Raw genomic sequence first — 23,938 nt, 5'->3', positions numbered from 1 at the left:
TTTTAATAACAGGTTATTTATCACTCAACAATTCCACCCAAGGAACTCTCATCAATTAAGATGAACGAGGATTATGACAGGGTTGCTTCAATTACCTGTCATTTTATCATACAAACAGCTGAAAGATGAGTGTTTTTAGGTGCTATTATGAAACATTCAAGGTACAGTGGAGTGTGGAAGCCTACAGTTGTATTTGACAGTACACTGCCTGTTGCATCCTCCTGTGTGTAAAATCACTCCATATTTGAGAGGAAACTGGAACAGCACAGACAGTCTGCAGTAACTCACCTGTCCTGTGTGACACTACAGAGCCCCTGCTCCTGAAAACCCATCTCAAAGTGTCAAAAGACCAGCAGCACCTCTAAGCTGCCTCTCCTCCCGCTGTCTATTGTAGAAGTACAGCAGCAACATCCACTTCCACTTTGACCTAAATCAACGCATCTGTCATAGAGGCGGGCTACCCACCACCCACCCTTCTTCCCCACAAGTCCCCCATCTGCCAGCCTCTATCCTTCCTCCCATCTCTGCTCTCTGCTCTCGCCTCATTTTCACTCTCACTCCATCACGCACACACAAACACGGAGATCAGCGCAGCGGTGTGTCTCTTCCTCCTGCCGGGGGGGTGGAGCTTGTTGTTGCAGAGAGGCTGGGTGGACGCTACCATACCATTGTTAATGTGGTGGGGTGGGCGTGATCAGGGATAGGGAGCTCCTCCTTTGATGAGTGGGGCGGATAACAGGCACAGACCCTAATCTGTTCCTGAGCAGTATACTGGAGCTAGAGGAAGGCATCCTCTGTGTTACTTAACTACCGTAGGCCCCGGTCCTGGGTTTGACCCCTTTCATGGGTTGCTTTGGTCTTTATCAAAAGGAGGAATAACTGTTTTGATGCCAACTCTGGTAAGATAACAGATTTCTGCATTCTAATCTCTTGATTTTAAAATAGATTCTGACAAAAAAATAATTCATGGTGTTTTCATCTGTTAAAAAACAGAGAAAAAGGCTGAAGATGCGATCTCTAAGAGCCCTGCGCGTTTCAGAAAACTTTTTATATCTCAAAACAGAAATCATCACAGGGGTGTTTTTGAGAAACCTTAAAAGATAAGCTAATGCAGTAAACAGTGTACATACATGTAAAACCCGTCTTCAAAATGAATGAGGAGGACCATGCATTTTTAACACGCGAGCATGAAACTCCAATTTCATCAAGATAGATTACGGGTGGCATTACACAATCAATAGATACAGTTCAGATGCACTTTGCCCTGAAATGTATTGATGCATCAATGTAGCATTGCCGATGAAAATGTATTTGATACCACTGTAAGAAATCATGACCAGAATAGCAAGGATGCGAAAACAAAGTCTAAAGGGAGATACATCCATTGACCTTTTCTTGTACTGTAATTTCACAAAGATACTCATGAAAGATGGATTGCCATAGAGTCCGGCACGATTCATTTTCACGGTAGTGTGCATTGAAAATAGCTATGGATGAGATCATTTCGAACCAGGAGTTTGTTGATGTGTTCTATGCTACTTGGATCACAGAAGTGATTTGATGCCGCGTCTAAATGGGTGTAGGTTCGGCTGCTTTACTTAGCTGGGCTGTACTGAGAGAGTGTGTGTGAGAGAGTGTGTGTGAGGGGGCAGGGTTCTTGCTGCACTGGAAAGGAACATGTGGTACTTATCCATAATAAATGTCTTGCCTACGCAAGCCAAAAGCCAAGCGTGGCGGTGTGTTACCGTCTTTAGATCCCACAGCCAGAACCGGCCTGTTAGCACGTCATCCCCCTCCTAACGAGACAACAGCCAGAGATCCCACTTCCATTCTACCTTATCCTGCTGTCATGAGGAGAGTGTTGACAGATGGGAGTGGAATGGGACACCCATCATAAGGACTCTCCATGCCAGGTCACAGAGGCCAGTGGGCCCAGAGTGGTCCTTAGGTAATTCAGTCAGGTTTTTGTCTCTATTCCACATGAATCTTGATCACGATCAGACAGAAGAGGTTATGTGGGTAACAGCTACATGAAATCCTCCAGAGCAATAGCTCCAACTTTTAGATGTTGACAGGGTCACTTAGATGATTATATTTTTAGGATGGTTGTGTGCTCTGAGATGGGGCTTATATGGTTTGTACCAATACAGTACATAGTCTGGCCCGGGGAAATGTGTGTTTGATCAAAATAGACAGGTTGATTGGAGACTCCATATTGAGCAATAGGACAAATCATCAATGCTTTGCTGCTACAAGTTCTGTATTTAACTTAGATGCCCAAGGGAAATCACACAATCCAAGGTCTACTTTCACTCTGACGATATCTCCACTGTTGGTCGATATAGGGACAATATGTAGATTCTAAAAAGTGAAAATACCAGGACTATGGTAAAATCAGGTATGAATACTTCAGGCATAAAGTTAAAACCACAAACAAATAGTACTAAACAGATCAATATGAAATATTCATAGAGGTAATTTCAGGTCATTCTATTTTGTTTATTGTTCATAAACAAATAGCTGAATTAAAAGCCAAATACTTACACAATGCTTTTTGAATGTACCAGGGGCATTATGTGGTTAGTTCAATATACTGGGGGTTGAGAGCCAGGACCTGTAGTTTGTTTTTAAAGTGGGCCCTCCCACAGTAAGTGTCTGATAGAGGGAGTAAAGTGACTGATATGTTATGCTAATGCTTGTACACATACAAAATCACATCCTGAAATCAACGCAGAAGAGTCATATCCATTCATATCCATTCATATCCATTCATATCCATTCATATCCATTTTCAATGAAAAGTGGACAACTAAAAAAAAGATACACTAATGATGCTATACATTAGAGCTCTATCCTCTAAATCATCAAAACATTTCAAAATGGTTGAAACTGTACTCGCATGCTAATTGCTTAAGAGTCTATTGATGCTATTTAGTTGTTCAGCCGAGAGGTTTGGCGGCTGAAAATACTCTTGTACAGACTGTCCCTCAGTATGAATCTTTAATATGCTGCACTTTAAAACATATCTCTCTCTCTCTCTCTCTCTCTCTTTCTCTCCCCTGCTCTGGCACTCCCCCACGTTTTCTCTGCCTTTTCATGCCCCTTTCTCTCTCCGTAGTCTCATCGAACACCTCAAAGGTGTGTTTTGACGCTTTGTAGTTAAATTTTATCTGTTGACACCATTCCTAATGTTTCTCATAATTTAAGTACATTTTCACAATTACAACAAAATGGTCTTCCAGAACAATACCGGCAATAAAAAATAACATAACAATGTGCTTCCTGAGACCCGTCTCAGAGAAAGTGTCTCTTGCTGTAGGATGGATGGTTACAGGAGGCAATAAATAGAATGTGGAGTCAGATGCCAGTGTTTTAATATGTAACCATGAGTTACAGAAGCACAGCGGCACTTCTCCTAACGACACGGTAGATCTCCCACTTCATCGTAAACCCACGGCTCGGCTGGCATCACCTCTACCAGCAGACCCTTTGCTCTCGCCTCCGCTCTCCCTCCCCGGGTCACAAAGGCTGTTCAGACCCATGCCATCATATTTCTCATAACATAATGTCTCGCAGCTCAGGCTTCCCAAATGATTCGTTGGATTTTAATCGTCAACAATTTGAATGTTAGCTGCCAAGGCATATTGGTCATAGGAGACATGTCCTGTGTGCCTGAACATGCACATAGTGATTCGTCTCTCCCTACAGCCGCTGCTGTGGGACAACATATTAATAATCATGACGACTTACATAGGCTATTATCTCAGATTGTAATAATACTATAGTAATAATAATTCATACCATTTGACTTATTCCACATTTTGTTGTGTTACAGCCTGCATTCAAATGAGATATTTCTGTATTTCATTTGTAAAAAAAAAAGTCTAAAACCATATTTTCAGTTTGTCGTTATCGGTTATTGTGTGTAGATGGGTGAGGGAAAAAACTATTTAATCTATTTTGAATTGAGGCTGTAACCCAACAAAATGTGCAATATAAAATAAAAGTACGAATAAAAACCACACAGGAACTATGATGTGAGTTAAAGAAACCCGATAATGCGAGTATATACAGGTCAGTGCCACTACCTTGTTCAATGTGCAGGGGTACTGGAGTGGTAGTATATACAGGTCAGTGCCACTACCTTGTTCAATGTGCAGGGGTACTGGAGTGGTTGTATATACAGGTCAGTGCCACTACCTTGTTCAATGTGCAGGGGTACTGGAGTGGTTGTATATACAGGTCAGTGCCACTACCTTGTTCAATGTGCAGGGGTACTGGAGTGGTTGTATATACAGGTCAGTGCCACTACCATGTTCAATGTGCAGGGGTACTGGAGTGGTTGTATATACAGGTCAGTGCCACTACCTTGTTCAATGTGCAGGGATACTGGAGTGGTTGTATATACAGGTCAGTGCCACTACCTTGTTCAATGTGCAGGGGTACTGGAGTGGTTGTATATACAGGTCAGTGCCACTACCTTGTTCAATGTGCAGGGGTACTGGAGTGGTTGAGGTGGGTTTATACATAAAAGGTGACTGGTTGGCTGCATTGTTTACATGTACTATATGTCCTGTCTCCTGTGCTGAAGCATTGTTCACACAGCAATGTCATTGGGAGACTTGTTGAATGAGACTGATGAGACTGCCCGGAAATGAACAGTGGTTTCAATGAGCAACAGGATATGAGATCCATCCAGTAAATTCCAGTTTATCCGTAAAACGGTGCTCATAGCAATTTCTCTTCCTACTGGTACTGTGTTTTATGTCTTATAAGTGTTTTATAACTAGGGGCAAGAGAGGGAATCGATAACAAAACATTCTTGAAGCTAATGTGTGATCTGCTTTATGTGCCTTGAAGCAAAGCTGTACACACTGCAGGGCCAAGTGCTAGATGTTGGCCTCCCCCTCTCCGTTTAATGGACCTCTCATTTTTATTTATCCCTCTCCATTTGCCAGCACACTGCCATCCCTCTGTCTGGCCCCTGACTGGCACGACAGGCCTTTAAAGAGATGCTATATTCTCCTCCCTACAGATGTAGGATCTTAATTTGAGCCAGTTTGCTACAGCAGGAAAATAATCCTGCAGCAATAAGGATAATGTGAATTATTTTGTAGATTATAGTTAATGGACTTTTTCATAAGGGTTGATACATTTTACATCAGGGAAAATCAAGTCTGACGTTTTTTAAGTGAAACCTTGAATACACTACAAATGTCCATTTCCTATTGTGCAGGAACATTTGCATAACTAAACAAATGAACAACCTAAATCTGTAGGGATGGCTTGGTTTATACACTATACAAAAAATATGTGGACACCACCTCAAATTAGTGGATTCGGCTATTTAAACCACACTCGTTGATGACAGGTTTATAAAATTGAGCACACAGCCATGCAATCTCCATAGACAAACATTGGCAGTAGAATGGCCCACACTGGAGAGCTCAGTGACTTTCAACATTGCACCATCATAGGATGCCCGGTTTCCTACAAGTCAGTTCGTCAAATTTATGCCCTGCTAGACCCGGTCAACTGTAAGTGCTGTTATTGTGAAGTGAGCAACAATGGCTCAGCCGAGGAGTGGGAGACCACACAAGCTCACAGAACGGGACCTCCGAGTGCTGAAGCACATAGAGCATAAAAAACACTCAATACCGAGTTCCAAACTGCCTCTGGAAGCAACATCAGCACCAGAGCTGTTCATAGTGAATTTCATGAAATGGGTTTTCATGGCCGAGCAGCCGCACACAAACCTAATATCACCATGCGCAATGCCAAGCGTCGGCTGGAGTTGTGGAAAGCTTGCCGCCATTGGACTCTGGAGCAATGGAAACGTGTTCTCTGGAGTGATGAATCACGCTCTACCATCTGGCAGACGGACGGACGAAACTTGGTTTGACGGAAGCCAGGAGAACGCTACCTGCTCCAAAACATAGTGTCAACTGTAATGTTTGGTGGAGGAGGAATAATGGTCTGGGGCTGTTTTTCATGGTTCGGGCCCCTTAGTTCCAGTGAAGGTAAATCTTAACGCTACAGCATACAATGACATTCTAGACAATTCTGTTTCCAACTTTCTGGCAACAGTTTGGGGAAGGCCCTTTCCTGTTTCAGCATGACAATGCCCCTGTGCACAAAGCAAGGTTCATACAGAAATGGTTTGTTGAGATTGGTGTGGAAGAACTTGACTGGCCTGCACAGAGCCCTGACCTCAACCCCATCAAACACCTTTGGGATGATTTGGAACGCCGACTGCGATCCAGGCCTAATCGCCCAACATCAGTGCCCGACCTCACTAATGCTCTTGTGGCTGAATGGAATCAAGTCCCTGCAGCAATGTTCCATCATCTAGTGGAAAGCCTTCCCAGAAGAGTGTTATAGCAGCAAAGGGGGGGACCAACTCCATATTATTGGCCATGATTTAGGAATGAGATGTTTGACAAGCACTTTTGGTCGTGTAGCGTATCTCGGATATTTACTATACCACCTAAACAGTGACAGGGTAGCCTAGTGGTTATAGTGTTGGGCTAGTAACCGAAAGGTTGCAAGTTCAAATCCCTGAGCTGACAAGGTGACATCTGTTGTTCTTCCCCTGAACAGGCAGTTCCTAGGCTCTCATTGAAAATAAGAATTTGTTCTTAACTTACTTGCCTAGTTAAATAAAAGTGAAATAAACATCTTCAAGTGATGTATAAGAATGTATGTGAGACATTGATGAAGTACAAGTAACTGCCAAAATAAGGGAAACATAAAGGGTTTTAAAATGCCAGAACAGCTTCAATGCACATTGGCAGAGAAGATTCTACAAGTGTCTGCAACTCTATTGGAGGGATGCGACACCATTATTACATGAGAAATTCCTTCATTTGGTGTTTTGTTGATGGTGGTGGAAAACGCTGTTTCAGGATGCGCTCTAGAATCTCCCAGAAGTGTTCATTTGGGTTGAGATTTAGTGACACAGACATTTTTTAAACCCCCTATGTTCCTTTCAGACGCCTCTTTCAAAGTCAGAGATACAGTATCTTCTATTTTTATTTAACTAGGCAAAATAATTTAAGAACAAATTCTGGGCCTCCTGGGTGGCGCAGTGGACCAAGGCTGCTGTGCCACCAGAGACTCTGGGTTCGAGCCCAGGCTCTGTCGCAGCTGGCCGCGACCGGGAGGCCCATGGGGTGGCGTACAATTGTCCTAGCGTCGTCCGGGTTCGTGAGGGTTTGGCCGGCAGGGATATCCTTGTCTCATTGTGCACTTGTGACTCCTGTGGTGGGCCGGGTGCAGTGCACGCTAACCAAGGTTGCCAGGTGCACGGTGTTTCCTCCAACACATTGGTGCGGCTGGCTTCCGGGTTGGAAGCTCGCTGTGTTAAGAAGCAGTGCGGCTTGGTTGGGTTGTTTTTCTGAGGACGCATGACTTTTGACCTTCGTCTCTCCCGAGCCCGTATGGGAGTTGTAGCGATGAGACAAGATAGTAACTACTAATAATTGGATACTATGAAATTGGGGAGAAAAAGGGGGTAAAATTCCTGGGTGCGAACCCAGAGTCTCTGGTGGCACAGCTAGCGCTGCGATGCAGTGCCCTAGACCACTGCGCCACCTGGGAGGCCCCTTGAGTTCTGTTTTTAACTAGAGTATTAGTCATTGCCTATATTCGCAAAAAGCGCACAATGATGTAACTACACTGAAAAGCACGTATTCTGTCACGTTCATGAGGAGAGACAGACCAAGGTGCAGCAGATGTAGAGTTCCACATATTTATTATAAAGTGAAACAATAACTCAATAACCTAACAACGAAACGTGACTACGTGGTGCACATGCACAAAACACAAAATAATAACCCACAAACACAGGTGGGATAAATGCTACCTAAATATGATCCCAATTAGAGGCAACGATTACCAGCTGCCTCTGATTGGGAATCATACAACTCACCAACATAGAAAAATAAACTAGAACACCACATAGAAATAATAAACTAGAATACCCCCAGTCACGCCCTGACCTACTACACCATAGCGGAAAAAGGTCTCTCTACGGTCAGGGCGTGACATAATCTTCCCTTTATAATTAGAATTACTTGAGCATCAGATCTCAATCTGATACACCAGATGTTTGATTCAGCCCTCATTAAGACCAAAATAAAGAGATGCGTATCTCTAATGGAGAGCACAGTGAGACCCCAATTAGTGAGAAGAGGGGATGAGAAGAGATGACAGGACAGCCAGTTACACACTCTGACGTGAAGAGAACTCTTTCAACTTGTGCAAAATTACAAGACATCATTAACAGTTGAGCGAGACGTTTCAAATGAACTTCAGAAGCATTAAAGTACTGCATCTCTTCGAACCAAACAAACGTCATAGTCATAATAGTAGTGTGTGTAGTGTCCTCAGTATTTTTCTATGGTCTAGTAATAGATAGAGTCAGAGTCATAGATATAGATATATAGGGCTTGAGAAAGAGTGCTTACCAAATGTGAGAAGCACAGGTTGGCGTTATGTAACACCCAGCTGGGCATGACATCATCAGAGAGAGAGAGAGTCAGAACCACGGCAGGACGGGCGGGGCGGTGACCTGAAACCCTCAGGATCATGGGAGAAGTGCTGCCCTCTGACCAGAGCAAGAGGGATGTTCATATGAGACATTGTTTCGATGAGATAAGTTACTAATGGCCTCCTATGTCACCTTTCAGGGAAAGATTTCACATTTCCCAGGTTACATTTCTACTGTGTTATCCTCCTTTCCAGACAACTAATGCCTAGATTAGATCCAGTCAAGAAGCAGAGACGTCAACATGGTCTCATAAAACCGGAGAAAGGAGAAAGGCAAACCAAGGAAATGGAGGAGGGTTTCTTCATTCAGCCAGACATTCATTTCCTTCTCAAACACATCAATAAAAGCCAGGTCTCCTCCTGCTATCCTTCAATCCTGACTTTATCACATGCTGTGTCCTGCATGCCACAGTGAGGGTCGTACTATAACAGGGCAAGGGAGGATGGAGTACTGATTAAAAAAAAATATTTGGCCCTTTTTCTCTGCCGCTGAAAAAGTAATCTAAAGCTTTTGAACAGCTCTGGACGGAATGCAATTTCTGCAGTCTTAAGCAGGATTAAATTGCGGCTTGCATCTGTCACGATGACAGTCGATCTCAATGGCTGATTTCTCTCTCTCTCTTTCACACACACTCGCTCTCCCTCTCTGCATTAGTGTAAGGGTGTGGCCCTTCCCTGTGGAGAGAGAGAGAGACAGAGATGGAGAGGTGCTATTGACCAGCCTGAACACGGATCAGATCAGCCGGGGGGCTGGCTGAGGTTTAATCTCAGTGCAAGGGGATTACAGATTGTTCATTGTGTATGAACACTGCACAGCACGTACTGCATGTCATTTAGTTCCGGCCAACCGCCGATCTCATTGCTCAACATGTATTCCATCAAGCAATACCAATAATCACCATGACTCACAGCCTCTCCTGTCTTCTTGGTTTGATTGAATAGGGGTCTGTTGGGCCTGTCAATTATCAACTAACCTCTCAAATTAACTTTTTGAAGCTCGTTACAATTGAGAATTGTACAAACTGAGAATTCTATCATGAAATGTGATGCCTTTCTCCCTGTTCGTGAATATGTCATGTATGACATTAGGCTTTCCACAGGTTATGTTAGCTGCCTAAACTTTTCCTCGAATAACAGCTTGGCATGTCAAGGTCAGACAGAAGGGTTGTTACAGAGGTTGCTATTATTACAGGTTCAGCAATTACGTAAGTGTACCGCAGGCCTGACGCAGCACCCAGGTGCTCTTAGCCGTACTCTAGCTCCCTAATGGTTCTCCTGTGTCTTTCTACCTGATTACCTGCATTATGCCCATCTCTGTTCCTTTGATCACTGGAGTAGGCATGATGTACTACCGTCTCAGAAATGACCACCTCATCACCATACACTCCTTAGAAACACAGAACCAGCTATATTAAGGGAGACGATAAGAAGCAAGGCACTGAAAATGAACCGCTGGCCGGGTGTGCAGATCCAGGCGAAACCGAAAGAAACCTGACTACAGAAACAAAGACCACTTCTACCAGGTTGACCCAGATTTATGCCTGCAAAACCACCTGCAGTCTCCCTCAGATGTAGCCTACGCGGGTGGATGCCAAGGGAGTGACGGTCCATAGCCTGGGTACGTTGGTATGAAGAAGGCATGTAGAGGAAGGTAAAAACCTAATGGTTACAGATGCATCTGATGCAGTCTGAAATCGCTACATCATCTCATTACGTGATTGATTGAGGGCAGAACACATCTTTCCTTTTGTCAAGACGCCAGCTGATCAAAATCTCTGCCCAGGCATAGCCTGGTGACTCATCTAGCATAGCTGATAACATTACGGTGTTCCGATGTTATAGAGCCCAAACAAAATGGAGCTCTTGCCGCAGAGACTATTGGCATCGCCGTTGCTACTCAGAGATCTGAAGATCAGGTCGTGACTCGTGCCCAGAATGCCATCCTCAGGATATCTCTACCTGGTGTTGTCATGATACGCCACACACTGTGCCAGGAAGCAGAGGCTGTGCCCACCAATGAGGATACAGAGGGAGGGGGGGGGGCTGGCATACACTCACAGACAACAGACAGGAAACAAATGGAGTTGCAAGGCAAGCATCAATGTAATGGTAATCGGGTCCAGTTCAGTTCGATCAAATTGCCTTCACAACAATGTCTGGTGGAGAAATACTGTAGGAGGCTATATGAGTCTACCCCGTCTGTTTGCTTATGCCGGCTTCATCAAATGTAGTAAATCTATGCCTATATGTGTTAAATATTGAGATTTTACCGAAAAGGAAAAGTAATACATATTTAGTCTGTAGCCTTGAGAGTGTCTGCCTCTCATACTCCGTTGAATTGCTCCGTCAGAAGACACCACAATAATAAACCTCATATTTCACGCTCAAATTCTCCTGATGAGCATGGAGCTCATGAAGCTGAAATGAAAATACATTTAGCTGGATATTCCCCTATGATTTAAGCGAGCTCCTTATTCTCTTCTCCCCTGTCTACACATGCACACACACACACGAACACGCGCCCACACACACACCTTTCCCGAGTTGCTGTTAATGAAGCAGAACCAGACTTCCAATCCCACTGTACACGGTAATCAGCATCAAGGTCATCAGTAATGGCCCTTTATTTTCCACCATGCTCTCCTTCACTATAGAAAGGCATTTTCCTTCTGTTCCTGGAAGGAGGCCTAATATGCGTGAAACGATGTCTGTGTAAAGAAACTTCTCGTGTCATGCTGTCCTCCAAATAATGAGCTTTGGATGTTTTGAAAGAAAATGGTAGCGAGATCAGTTTGAAAAACATCCGTTCAACTAAATAGCACAGGACTGGGTGGGCTCACTGCTCCTCATCACATCTTTCTTGCAATTTATTGCTGTGGACCATGAAAGATTCAAAAAGCTATGTATTACTATCATCCACTCTCCAACAACAAGGAAGAAAAGACAGATAGGGTTGAGTAGGAATGGTTTCAGAGGAAAGGAAGAACACATTGGTACAATGTTGCTAACACAATTCCCACGGTGGAAGCCTGAATCCTGATATCCACTGGTGACCTGGCAGGAGAAACTGCAGACCACACGACTGAAATGTTCAGTGAACTATAACACAAAGTACCATGATGTACTTTTTTTTTAAATAGTGTCTATTTGCCTAAAAACTATCTCCATTCAGGGTCAACCACAGGACAGTATTTTGTATCAATTTTGTATCGTTAGTGAAAAGGAATCCCTGTTTGAGTAGCACATCTCTATGCTACCTGCAAAATGTTCTACCTCGTTCAAGGAACGATTCGATTCCCATGGACAGCCTCCTGTGTCAAGCTTCCTTTGTTACATTATGACACTATTGTGTCCTCTCCTGGTTCTGCTAGTGGAATCCCTCCAGGGCTATATCCTCTCCTGATGGTGCGAGCCGAACCCCTCTAGGGCTGTGTCCTCTCCTGGTGCTGCTAGTGGAACCCCTCCAGGGCTGTATCCTCTACTGGTGCTGCTAGTGGAACCCCTCCAGGGCTGTGTCCTCTCCTGGTGCTGCTAGTGGAATCGCTCCAGGGCTGTATCCTCTCCTGGTGCTGCTAGTGGAACCCCTCCAGGGCTGTATCCTCTACTGGTGCTGCTAGTGGAACCCCTCCAGGGCTGTGTCCTCTACTGGTGCTGCTAGTGGAACCCCTCCAGGGCTGTATCCTCTACTGGTGCTGCTAGTGGAATCCCTACAGGGCTGTATCCTCTACTGGTGCTGCTAGTGGAACCCCTCCAGGGTTGTGTCCTCTCCTGGTGCTGCTAGCCGAACACCTCCAGGGCTGTATCCTCTACTGGTGCTGCTAGTGGAACCCTTCCAGGGCTGTATCCTCTACTGGTGCTGCTAGTGGAACCCCTCCAGGGCTGTATCCTCTACTGGTGCTGCTAGTGGAACCCCTCCAGGGCTGTATCCTCTACTAGTGTTGCTAGTGGAACCCCTCCAGGGCTGTATCCTCTACTGGTGCTGCTAGTGGAACCCCTCCAGGGCTGTGTCCTTGACTGGTGCTGCTAGTGGAACCCCTCTAGGGCTGTGTCCTCTCCTGGTGCTGCTAGTGGAACCCCTCCAGGGCTGTATCCTCTACTGGTGCTGCTGGTGGAACCCCTCCAGGGCTGTGTCCTCTCCTGGTGCTGCTAGCCGAACCCCTCCAGGGCTGTCCTCTCCTGGTGCTGCTAGTGGAATCCCTACAGGGCTGTGTCCTCTCCTGGTGCTGCTAGTGGAACCCCTCCAGGGCTGTCCTCTCCTGGTTCTGCTAGTGGAACCCCTCCAGGGTTGTGTCCTCTCCTGGTGCTGCTAGCCGAACCCCTCCAGGGCTGTATCCTCTACTGGTGCTGCTAGTGGAACCCCTCCAGGGCTGTATCCTCTACTGGTGCTGCTAGTGGAACCCCTCCAGGGCTGTATCCTCTCCTGGTGCAGCTAGTGGAATCCCTCCAGGGCTGTGTCCTCTCCTGGTGCTGCTAGTGGAACCCCTCCAGGGCTGTGTCCTGGTGCTGCTAGTGGAACCCCTCCAGGGCTGTATCCTCTCCTGGTGCTGCTAGTGGAACCCCTCCAGGGCTGTATCCTCTCCTGGTGCTGCTAGTGGAACCCCTCCAGGGCTGTGTCCTCTCCTGGTGCTGCTACCCGAACCCCTCCAGGGCTGTATCCTCTACTAGTGCTGCTAGTGGAACCCCTCCAGGGCTGTGTCCTCTCCTGGTGCTGCTAGTGGAACCCCTCCAGGGCTGTATCCTCTACTGGTGCTGCTAGTGGAACCCCTCCAGGGCTGTATCCTCTACTGGTGCTGCTAGTGGAACCCTTTCAGGGCTGTATCCTCTACTGGTGCTGCTAGTGGAACCCCTCCAGGGCTGTATCCTCTACTGGTGCTGCTAGTGGAACCCCTCCAGGGCTGTATCCTCTACTGGTGCTGCTAGTGGAACCCCTCCAGGGCTGTATCCTCTACTGGTGCTGCTAGTGGAACCCCTCCAGGGCTGTATCCTCTACTGGTGCTGCTAGTGGAACCCCTCCAGGGCTGTATCCTCTACTGGTGCTGCTAGTGGAACCCCTCCAGGGCTGTATCCTCTACTGGTGCTGCTAGTGGAACCCCTCCAGGGCTGTGTCCTCTCCTGGTGCTGCTAGTGGAACCCCTCCAGGGTCGTGTCCTCGACTGGTGCTGCTAGTGGAACCCCTCCAGGGTTGTGTCCTCGACTGGTGCTGCTAGTGGAACCCCTCCAGGGCTGTGTCCTCTCCTGGTGCTGCTAGTGGAATCCCTACAGGGCTGTGTCCTCTCCTGGTGCTGCTAGTGGAACCCCTCCAGGGCTGTATCCTCTCCTGGTGCTGCTAGTGGAACCCCTCTAGGGCTGTGTCCTCTCCTGGTGCTGCTAGTGGAACCCCTCCAGGGTTGTGTCCTCTCCTGGTGCTGCTAGCCGAACCCCTCCAGGGCTGTATCCTCTCCTGGTGCTGCTAGCCGAACCCCTCCAGGGCTGTATCCTCTACTGGTGTTTCAGAGTTCCTTCCTTTTATCACGGCATCACTCTAATATTAGAACAAAGAATAATTTATTAAGATTGAATGTAGTTACTGTATGTGGTAAGATTCCTGTAAGCCTGAAATAGAGGTTATCTTTGCATGGTGCTCCCTAATGTATCTAAATAAAAAATAAACATTCAAATGAAAACAGGAAAGGGCCAATAACTAGAGTACTGGACCCTCCACAACTTTCTCATATATATAGATATTTTTTTAAATGTAACCTTTAACCAGGCAAGTCAGCTGAGCACAAATTATTTTTTACAATGACGGCCTACCAGTGAACAGTGGGTTAACTGCCTTGTTCAGGGGCAGAATGACAGATTTTTACCTTGTCAGCTCGGGGATTTGATCCAGCAACCTTTTGCTTACTGGTCCAATACTCTAACCACGAGTGAAAAGCCTGATCAAATTCTTTATATGCCTTTTGTTATCACGCCCTGATCTGTTTCACCTGTCCTTGTGATTGTCTCCACCCCCTCCAGGTGTCACTGATTTTCCCCAGTGTATTTATCCCTGTGTTTCCTGTCTCTCTGTGCCAGTTCATCTTGTATGTTTAGTCAAGTCAACCAGCGTGTTTTTCCCCGTACTCCTGTTCTATTCTCTTTTTATAGTCCTCTCAGTTTTGACCCTTTCCTGTTTCTGAACTTTGTACCCGCCTGCCTGACCATTCTGCCTGCCTTGACCACGAGCCTGTCTGCCACTCTGTACCTCCTGGACTGATCTGGTTTTGACCTTTTTGCCTGTCCACGACCATTCTCTTGCCTCCTCCTTTTGGATTATTAAACATTGTAAAACTCCAACCATATGCCTCCTGTGTCTGCATCTGGGTCTCGCCTTGTGCCTTGATATTTGTATGTTAAACATGCCATGCATTTGTAAAAACGTAAAGTTTTGGCTGTACTATGCTGCAAAACACAGCCTACAGTCTTTGTACAGTAGTGAATTCCACCATTTACACCTCGTTGTACTGGTGAATTGGAAAACAGAGCATAGGTTAATACTTCCTTCTCTCTCTCTCTGTCCCACTCTGTTCTGCCTCAGTAAGGAGCTCGTTGTGTCTCTGGGTTCTCAGAGTACAGGGTATCAGGTGGAGTTGGTAAACATGCTGAAAGTGATTCCCTCCCTGAGCCAAGTCTATATGGACGCTATCTGTGACCTTCACTTGTCTTAGTCAACATATAAAAAGTGGCACTGGAGCAGGTTCAGCAGATTTCAGGCACGGTCATGGCTTTCAGGAGGGGACAAAAGTGCTGCATTTTCACACTTTATGAAGGGAAATAGATGATAATGTCAGGGTTATTGAAATGCAGGTCTTATTAAGGTCTGCAGAGTTGCTGGTTTTCAGTTCTACCTGATAGACATACTGTAGAGTACAGTACCATCCAATGGTAAGATATATTTTATTTAGCAGACACTTGACTTGCATCCGTTTTACACATGGGTGGCCCCAGGAATCGTACCCACAACCCTGGCAGTGCAAGCACCATGCGATACCAACTGGGCCATGCAGGACCGCTGTATCTGTCCATTAAGAACCTAGCGGGACAGGAGGAAAACCAGCATAGCTGCAGAACTTCAAGGCCCGTATTGTATGCTTTTAATAGTCTTGCCTCTTCAATATGAAATAAAAAACGACATGTGTACTGTACCGTTGTGAATCCATCTCAACAACTCTAGCTGATTGTGTTGCATTCTTTAATCTAAACATAGACGGACAAACAACATCATTCTGAGAGCTATGGAATTAGGCAGGGGGAACAGCTGCTTTGAAATGTATTACAAATTGATTTTACTCAGACACACATCTTCAAACTGGATCGCAGTGGGACCAATGCCTTGGGGAGCCGTGCATTACTGATACCATACCTTGTGGCATATTCACAGTCTTCTTCCCCTGACCCCTTATTCTATTCACTCAGGGTGATTGTGTCACACAAGACAACCTTCCAGTCTGTCACAGGTATTGCTTTGCTCTGTTGGAATGAAGCCTGTTCTCATTCAAATTACCATGAATTTCATCTTTGTAGTGAAAAGGCCCTTGGTAAGAGCTGTGTGTAGAACAGAAGTACTGTACTTGGCGAGGGAAGGCTGCCGAGGAGGAGTCTTGGGAAGACGTATGGCTGAAGGCAGGCAGGCAGGCTGGGTGTGAATGAGGTTGGGAGGCGTTAATGAGATGCCGGAGAGTAGGACAGAGATCCTGGAGAGTTACACACACACATGCACACACTAGCACCTGGCTTGGCTGCATACCTCCTGGGTCTCCGTGTTTGTTTAATGAATCCAAGAACATGCTAATGTCCCTCACAGTGTCTCTCTTTACACCATGATTAAAATTAGAATGTTAATTAAAGTTTAGTCCCTCGTATACAGATGTAGAATCTTAATTTGATCACTCTTTTGTTGCTGAGAATTTTCCAGCATAGGAAACAGGACATGCAAACTTGTAGTGTATTCAAGGTTTAAAAAGGCTTCTAAAGTTAGTCATTTCCACTTTAAAATGTCAGACTTGATTTGCCCTAACAAAAAATGTATCAATTATAACCCACATAATAGTTCACATTGCCTGTTGCTACAAGATTATTTTCCTGCTGTAAAAAACTGGCTCAAATTAAGATCCTACATTGGTGTGATCATTGGTGTGATCATGTCCAACATAATGTAGGCTATTACATCCTCAAAGGTTGGCTGATATAGAATATTTAGAGGAATAAGGAATAACTAAACATTGGGATTATTCTCAGTGAGACACGTGATTTCTAATGGATTAACGATTAAACTATGATACCCATGTAACTCCACTTCCTCGACAGCAGCCACAGTGTGTGGTGACACAATGGTAGTAAGTGATGGAGAGGAGGGGGTGTAGTTGAGGCATCCAGAGAGCCAGTAGAGACTAGTGACAGCCAGCCAGCATTAACCCGGGCGAGACAAATCTCATTTGCAGCATTACCAGGCTCTTTGTTGTGTGAGAGGGCCGAAGAAAAGGCTTACTTGTGAATGTGACAGCGTGGCTTCCCTCCCTTACCACACTCAGGCTGTAGAGATGTAAAGAGAACTGTTATGGGGTGGATTAGTGGGGGAGATTTGTTTGACTGGTCATGTCATTATCAGAGTTGTCAAAGATGTGAAACTGCTTCATCTGAAATGGAACAATAGAAAAAAGAAGACAAAATAAAAATAAAATAATTACCCTTCAAATTGTATTGTTTACTCGGGAAAAGAGTTGATAGAGAATTACCTAGATGTGATCTATAGGTTTAGAGGTTTAAACTAGAATCTAGATTTCAATCTGCACAAATTAACTACAAGTAGTGCAGAATTTATTTGGCAAGTGATTCGTATCCAAGAAATAAGAAAAATATGTTTTTTACGCTCAATAATTACACAATTATACGTCTCATTGGGTATGGTGTGTTTTAATATTGATGTCTACTATATTCCATTTGTGTTGTAGTGTGAGCTGAATCTGAGAGGGTATGACATTATACATCAAGGCTATGGCCTAAGGTAGCATATTACTACAGACATGTTTAGGTAGCAGTAGGAATTCTCTAAGGAACCTATTAAAATGGATAATTTCAAGGAATTAATTTATCATGCCAGTGAACCTCCGGTGACATTTTCATGCAATCTGAAACTGCATCCAGCTGTTTCAGAATTGAGTGCATTAGAACTGGGAAAAGGCCCTACAGTAGATAGAGGCAGTAGATCCCAATGATCTACAGTATGTCTAGTTTCAGCTCCCAGTCAAATCTATACAAAATGGATGAAACATTCCCAAGTGTTCTGAGTAAATCAACAGAGTATTGATTTTGTTATCAATCATAAGAAATATGAATAGCATAACTGAATAAACTTTCTCTTTCAGGTTCAGCATGAGGCCTTGTGAAGAACTGAACAGGCAAAAACCACTATTGTTCCAATACAGGTACTGCTAAAAAGACAACCTCCTCAGAACAGGAACAAGAAACATCTACAGCATAGCACCTGGAATACAAGAACACACACGGAGCAAAGCACCAGAACAAGGTGTCCAGGAGTATGCCAGTCTAGTCCAGAATCATCTGAAGGATTTCACTGCAACAGTGCTGACTTGGCTGTAGCGTCTCAGCGGCATCATGGCTGACCCTTACCAGAACAACGTGTACCACCAAGGAGGAGGTGACCCCTACGGCACCTACGGAGAGGGAAGAGACCAGGGGGGCTACGGTTACCAGGGTGAGTCCTACCCTCAGGAGGAGGACGCAGCCAGCGATGCCACGGAGGGCCATGATGACGAGGACCAGATGTACGAGGGGGAGTACCAGGGGATCCCCCACCCTGACGAGGTGAAGGCGGCCCAGAGAGCAGCGAGGGCCAAGGCCAGGCAGGCTCAGGCAGGGGCCACGGAGCTGGAGGAGCTGGCTGAGCAGTATGAGGACATCATGGAGGACTGTGGGCATGGACGGTTCCAGTGGACCCTGTTTATAGTGCTGGGTCTGGCCCTCATGGCTGATGGGGTGGAGTGCTTTGTGGTGGGATTCGTGCTGCCCAGCGCGGAGAAGGACATGTGCTTATCCAATGGAGAGAAAGGCATGCTAGGTGAGTCATGGCTAAATGCCATTACTTGTTAGAAGACATGCTAACACGTTTACAATGTCTGGGTCAACAGATTCCAGCCAATAGCAGCCTGGCAATCAATACTAGCCAGGAGGTACTTAAGTACTCCGTAAATTAGAAATGCTCTCAAATTAGCTAATGGCACAGTCGATTTCAAGATTAATCTGTTTGCTTGTCATGCACTACTGGACGTCAATATATTCCTGCTTAGTGAAGCAGGTGGGAAATTTATGATCCGTATCCCCACAGCAAATAACACATTATTTTTGGCAACCGGAACGGGTCTGCGGCACGCCACCAATCACACTGATTGAGACCATGCAGCATTTTGCAGGTCCATGTCTGAGGGAAATGGGTCCTCTTTCCATTCCACTTTAACAACAGCAGCTAGCTAAATAAGCACGTCAGACGAGTTCACAACATTTCTGAACGGTTCTTCTCAGAGACTGACGTAGAATATTTGAACACATAGAAGGGCATTCAAATGTTCAAGGTTTTCTACTCAAAGGCTTGATAAATGTCCGCCTATCTAAAAGAAATGGCCTCTCTAAAATAACTGGCGGAGATAAATCAAACTAGACACGGGAAAATAAGGTTGAGAATAGGACGTCTTTGAAGAATGGGACACATTGTTCTAGTGCAGTGGTGAATTAGTAATTCAGAGTTAACAACGCGAGACAAGTCCTTCACTTTGAAGCCTGTGGGTGGAAGCTGTCCAAGGAGACAAATATCTGGGATGAGAGGGCAGTTTTCTTTCTCCCTCTCTCCAGCCAGCAGCCTCCTCCCAGCGGCCACAAGCAGGCTGTACTGAAAGTACTGAGTCAGCAGGTTGCTGAGGAGAGGAGATCGATAGCTACTCTACTGACCTTGCGTCTAGGATACGTACTGTTCGCCTGCTGCTTCACTTTCCTTCGGCTAACTTATGCTGCAGCAATCACAATCACAATCACAATCAACTTTTATTCACTGCACTGTACATTCTGCAGCCCTCACATCTCAGACTGACTGACATGCCCAAAGTAATGGCACTTCGGGTATAAATAATGTTTTGAATTGAATTAAATTGAATAGGTATGGTGGTGTCAGGGTACTTTTAGGTACTCGGAGGAAACAGGGTATGCTTGATCACAGTGGAACATCTCATGTAGCATCTCCTTTCAAAAGGAATAAGATAGCAGACGTTCTGTTTTAGTGTGGCATGAATGCTGCTCTTTACAGTAATTTCATCTACACATTTACAGAATGCACTCTGGTTTTTCCTCAAGGGTTGATATTTTCACTCCTTAACTATAAGCAATCAGCTTCAATGGGACTGAAATATGAGCTGCCTCTAATCCACACTTTCACTGTGATCACCACAGCATACATTCTGACTCAATGGGTGGAAGCTGAGTGGCAGCAGTGTCACTATCCTTCGGGGAGAGGAGGTTGGGGGATTGGTCGTCTTCTCCTTATCCGGTGATGGGCGGGCCTTACCTCTCACACCAGTCATCACCCACACCCCCCATGGCAGTGCCATCTGCAGTGACATCGTGGCCCAGAGCGTGATACCAGGCTTTGGCGCTAGGCACATTGATACATTTAGTTATTTTGGGAAGATTCCTCCCCAGTGATAGATGGGTATGGTTGATAGGCTACATGTAAGCTGAGGGAAGCTTTAGGCGTAAATATACAGTACAGTGCATAGAAAAGTGTCACAGAAAAGTACTGGAAGGGTCACATACGTTATAGGTACTTATCTGGGGCTTAAATAGTCTTTATCTGAAAATACAGTACTTGCTTGCTGAGGCACAAACACAGCCAACTACAGGATTCTATCAAATGTCAGCATTTACTTGAACTAAAAGAAAATTATACTTGATGCAGGCTTTCATTATGTGCTAAAAATACTTGTTCCAGCCAAGCTTTGCAAGATGGACAAAGGTACACATTAAACAGTATGTTCTAAAAAGAGACACCCCACTGAGAAGTAAAAACACAAAAAAATCATTATGACATCTAAATAGCATACCTGTTACCATTGTTAAGGCTTTACAAAAGACCACTCAAAGCTGTTAAATTTGACCAAAAACACTTAGTCTGTTGTTACCTTAGAAACACGGTTTTACCTCTCTGACCTAGCCCTGGAGAGAGTAAGAATGCAGAGTACAAAAAATGGGTATAAACATGTACAATTATTCCAATAAATGTTTGTGTTTGTCTTTGAGTGTGTCCAATTAAACATGTTTTTTATTACACTAATTATTTCACTAATGAGAGATTTCTCAATACTGTCCATAGGACAGTGTCCTGCATTTTGGCCGGGGTAGGCCGTCATCTCTCAGGAGAGATGGACAAGCCTGCCCCACGGTGGACAACATCAAAGTGTCACCAATGCCCAGCTATCACGATGTGCTGGGGCTACTGGGGCTCTTTTAGTAGTTGAGCAATTCAAGAACAACTTTGTATATTGTATGTTTCCTAAAATACAACGCTGCGATCCATAACAACACAACCAGAATGTAGGGTCACAACCAGAATGTAGGGTCACAACCAGAATGTATGGTCACAACCAGAATGTATGGTCACAACCAGAATGTATGGTCACAACCAGACTGTATGGTCACAACCAGAATGTATGGTCACAACCAGAATGTATGGTCACAACCAGACTGTATGGTCACAACCAGAATGTATGGTCACAACCAGACTGTATGGTCACAACCAGAATGTATGGTCACAACCAGAATGTAGGGTCACAACCAGAATGTATGGTCACAACCAGAATGTATGGTCACAACCAGAATGTATGGTCACAACCAGAATGTAGGGTCACAACCAGAATGTAGGGTCACAAACAGAATGTAGGGTCACAACCAGAATGTAGGGTCACAAACAGAATGTATGGTCACAACCAGAATGTATGGTCACAACCAGAATGTAGGGTCACAACCAGAATGTATGGTCACAACCAGAATGTAGGGTCACAAACAGAATGTATGGTCACAACCAGAATGTATGGTCACAACCAGAATGTAGGGTCACAACCAGAATGTATGGTCACAACCAGAATGTAGGGTCACAACCAGAATGTAGAGTGTACAAACAGAATGTAGGGTCACAAACAGAATGTATGGTCACAACCAGAATGTAGGGTCACAAACAGAATGTAGGGTCACAACCAGAATGTAGGGTCACAAACAGAATGTATGGTCACAACCAGAATGTATGGTCACAACCAGACTGTATGGTCACAACCAGACTGTATGGTCACAACCAGAATGTATGGTCACAACCAGACTGTATGGTCAGAACCAGACTGTATGGTCACAACCAGAATGTATGGTCACAACCAGACTGTATGGTCACAACCAGACTGTATGGTCACAACCAGACTGTATGGTCATCTCAACAGTGTGTTGAGTGGAATCTGCCTTCCATTTTATTCACAGAGTTCATATCACTAGATACATGTCTGCTAATGAACTGTAGCTGTGCTGGCCTCTGACTGTGTCTTGCCTCTCTCTCTCTCCTACAGGTTTGATAGTGTTCCTGGGCATGATGGTTGGGGCGTTCATCTGGGGTGGAATGGCAGACAAACTGGGCCGCCGGAAGTGTCTGATCTGGGCCCTCACCGTCAACTGTGTCTTCGCCTTCCTCTCCTCCTTCGCCCAGGGATACGGCTTCTTCCTCTTCTTTAGGCTCTTCTCTGGCATCGGGTAAGAAAGAGAAATTGGAAACAAGGGATGAATTGCTACTCAAAGGTATTTGGGTTGTAACTAGGATTGGGGCTTAACCTGAACATGATCCTCTCCACCTGATAAAATGTTGACAATGTTACGTATGTGTCGCACGACGCGATGCTTACACAGCACGACGCGATGCTTACACAGCTTCTAAAGAACTACAACAAACATGAAATAGTTACTGCAGGACAACACATTCAGAGCCTTCCTCCTCCTACAACAACGCAGCACTGTGCTGTCTCAGAATAGCGTTGTTCCACAGGGATGTAAGCCTATGCATACTGGCTCCAGAATCAGGTCAAAGCTACAGTACGCAAAAACATTGTGTTGTGTAAAAAGAAAGGCTCAGCTGCAAGAGCATGGTGTATTAGTTCCGTGTGTATCCATGTATGTTTGGATATTTGTGGAAGCTCAAACTACTGACAAAAATCTGCAAAAAAATACTATTCTCCTTTATGTCTCCTGCTCCAAAAATATATTTCAGTACCAGTAATTTACTCTCTAGGTTTGCATTGAAATACATCTCAGTGCAGTCCACAATGTGATTTTCCTGTGTTTTATATTTCCACACTATGAGTTTGTAATAATACTGTGAAAGTGTAAAAATGATCATAATGCCCTTTTAGTGTAAGAGCTGTTTGACAAGACTGCTTGAAATTTCAGCCTGTTTTGGTGGGATGGAGTTCTGGCCTGTCTAGTGACAGGCAGTAAATTACTTAACAGACCAATAAGAAAGAGAGTTCCAAACCTCTCTGCCAATAAAAGCTTTTTCAGTTGTCCCCTCCCACTCAGACCATTCCCAGACAGTCCTAGCTAAATTCTTGCTCGAGAAATTGCTCTTTGCTAAGAAGCCATTTTTCTTTCTTTTTGACCATTTTAATTGAAAACAATCACAGTAAGGTAATTCATTGTTACCCAAAAAAACGGCTGCGTTGGACCTTGAAATAAAGATAATACTTGCAAGATTACACATCTGTTGTGTAGTCTACAATCTCGGTGAGTTCCTATACTAATCCTGTGTTTCTCCCTTCAGCATCGGAGGCTCTGTCCCCATAGTCTACTCCTACTTCTCAGAGTTCCTGCAGATGGATAAGAGAGGGGAGCACCTGAGCTGGCTGTGTATGTTCTGGATGGTGGGGGGCATCTACGCCTCCTTCACTGCCTGGGGCATCATCCCTCGCTACGGTATAGTACACACTAAGCACTCAACAGGAAACTCTTACTATGACCTGGGATCAATATTATCTCGCTGACATAAGCAAGTTTAGCTACAGTGGTCCGTGTCCAGGATGTTGTGTAAATGTAACCAAATTATATAGCATATGTATTGAGTTCATTAACTGGCTGATTAATTTTTTAAAGATATTAGTCTGTAAACGCACAGTAAAATATATTTCAGTACCAGTAATTTACTCTCTAGGTTTGCATTGAAATACATCTCAGTGCAGTCCACAATGTGATTTTCCTATAATACTGTGAAATAATACTGTGAAAGTGTGAAAATGATCATAAAGCCCTTTTAGTATATCTTACTGTGATTGTTTTC

General features: G+C 44.8%; 1 protein-coding gene across 3 annotated transcripts in view; it reads left to right on the top strand.

The window, feature by feature from the left end:
* sv2bb (synaptic vesicle glycoprotein 2Bb) overlaps window positions 1-23,938 on the top strand; it is a 39,586-nt gene that overhangs the window by 10,281 nt on the left and 5,367 nt on the right. The window contains exons 1-4 of one of the 3 annotated variants that reach the window (XM_021568282.3): window positions 509-899; window positions 17,937-18,649; window positions 22,185-22,365; window positions 23,426-23,577. In XM_021568282.3, coding sequence (XP_021423957.2) covers window positions 18,187-18,649; window positions 22,185-22,365; window positions 23,426-23,577 — 796 coding nt within the window. In that variant the 5' untranslated portion in view covers window positions 509-899; window positions 17,937-18,186. Of the gene's footprint in view, window positions 1-508; window positions 900-17,936; window positions 18,650-22,184; window positions 22,366-23,168; window positions 23,293-23,425; window positions 23,578-23,938 lie in introns of those variants that run through there. The other 2 variants (XM_021568291.3, XM_036953023.2) reach the window with 2 other exon arrangements.

Source organism: Oncorhynchus mykiss, chromosome 2 (genome assembly GCF_057628025.1).
Source record: "Oncorhynchus mykiss isolate SJ-2025 chromosome 2, ASM5762802v1, whole genome shotgun sequence".
Classification (NCBI taxonomy): Eukaryota; Metazoa; Chordata; class Actinopteri; order Salmoniformes; family Salmonidae; genus Oncorhynchus; species Oncorhynchus mykiss.
The sequence above is the reverse complement of the archived record's forward strand: the minus strand, read 5'-3'. Positions and strand labels throughout refer to the sequence as shown.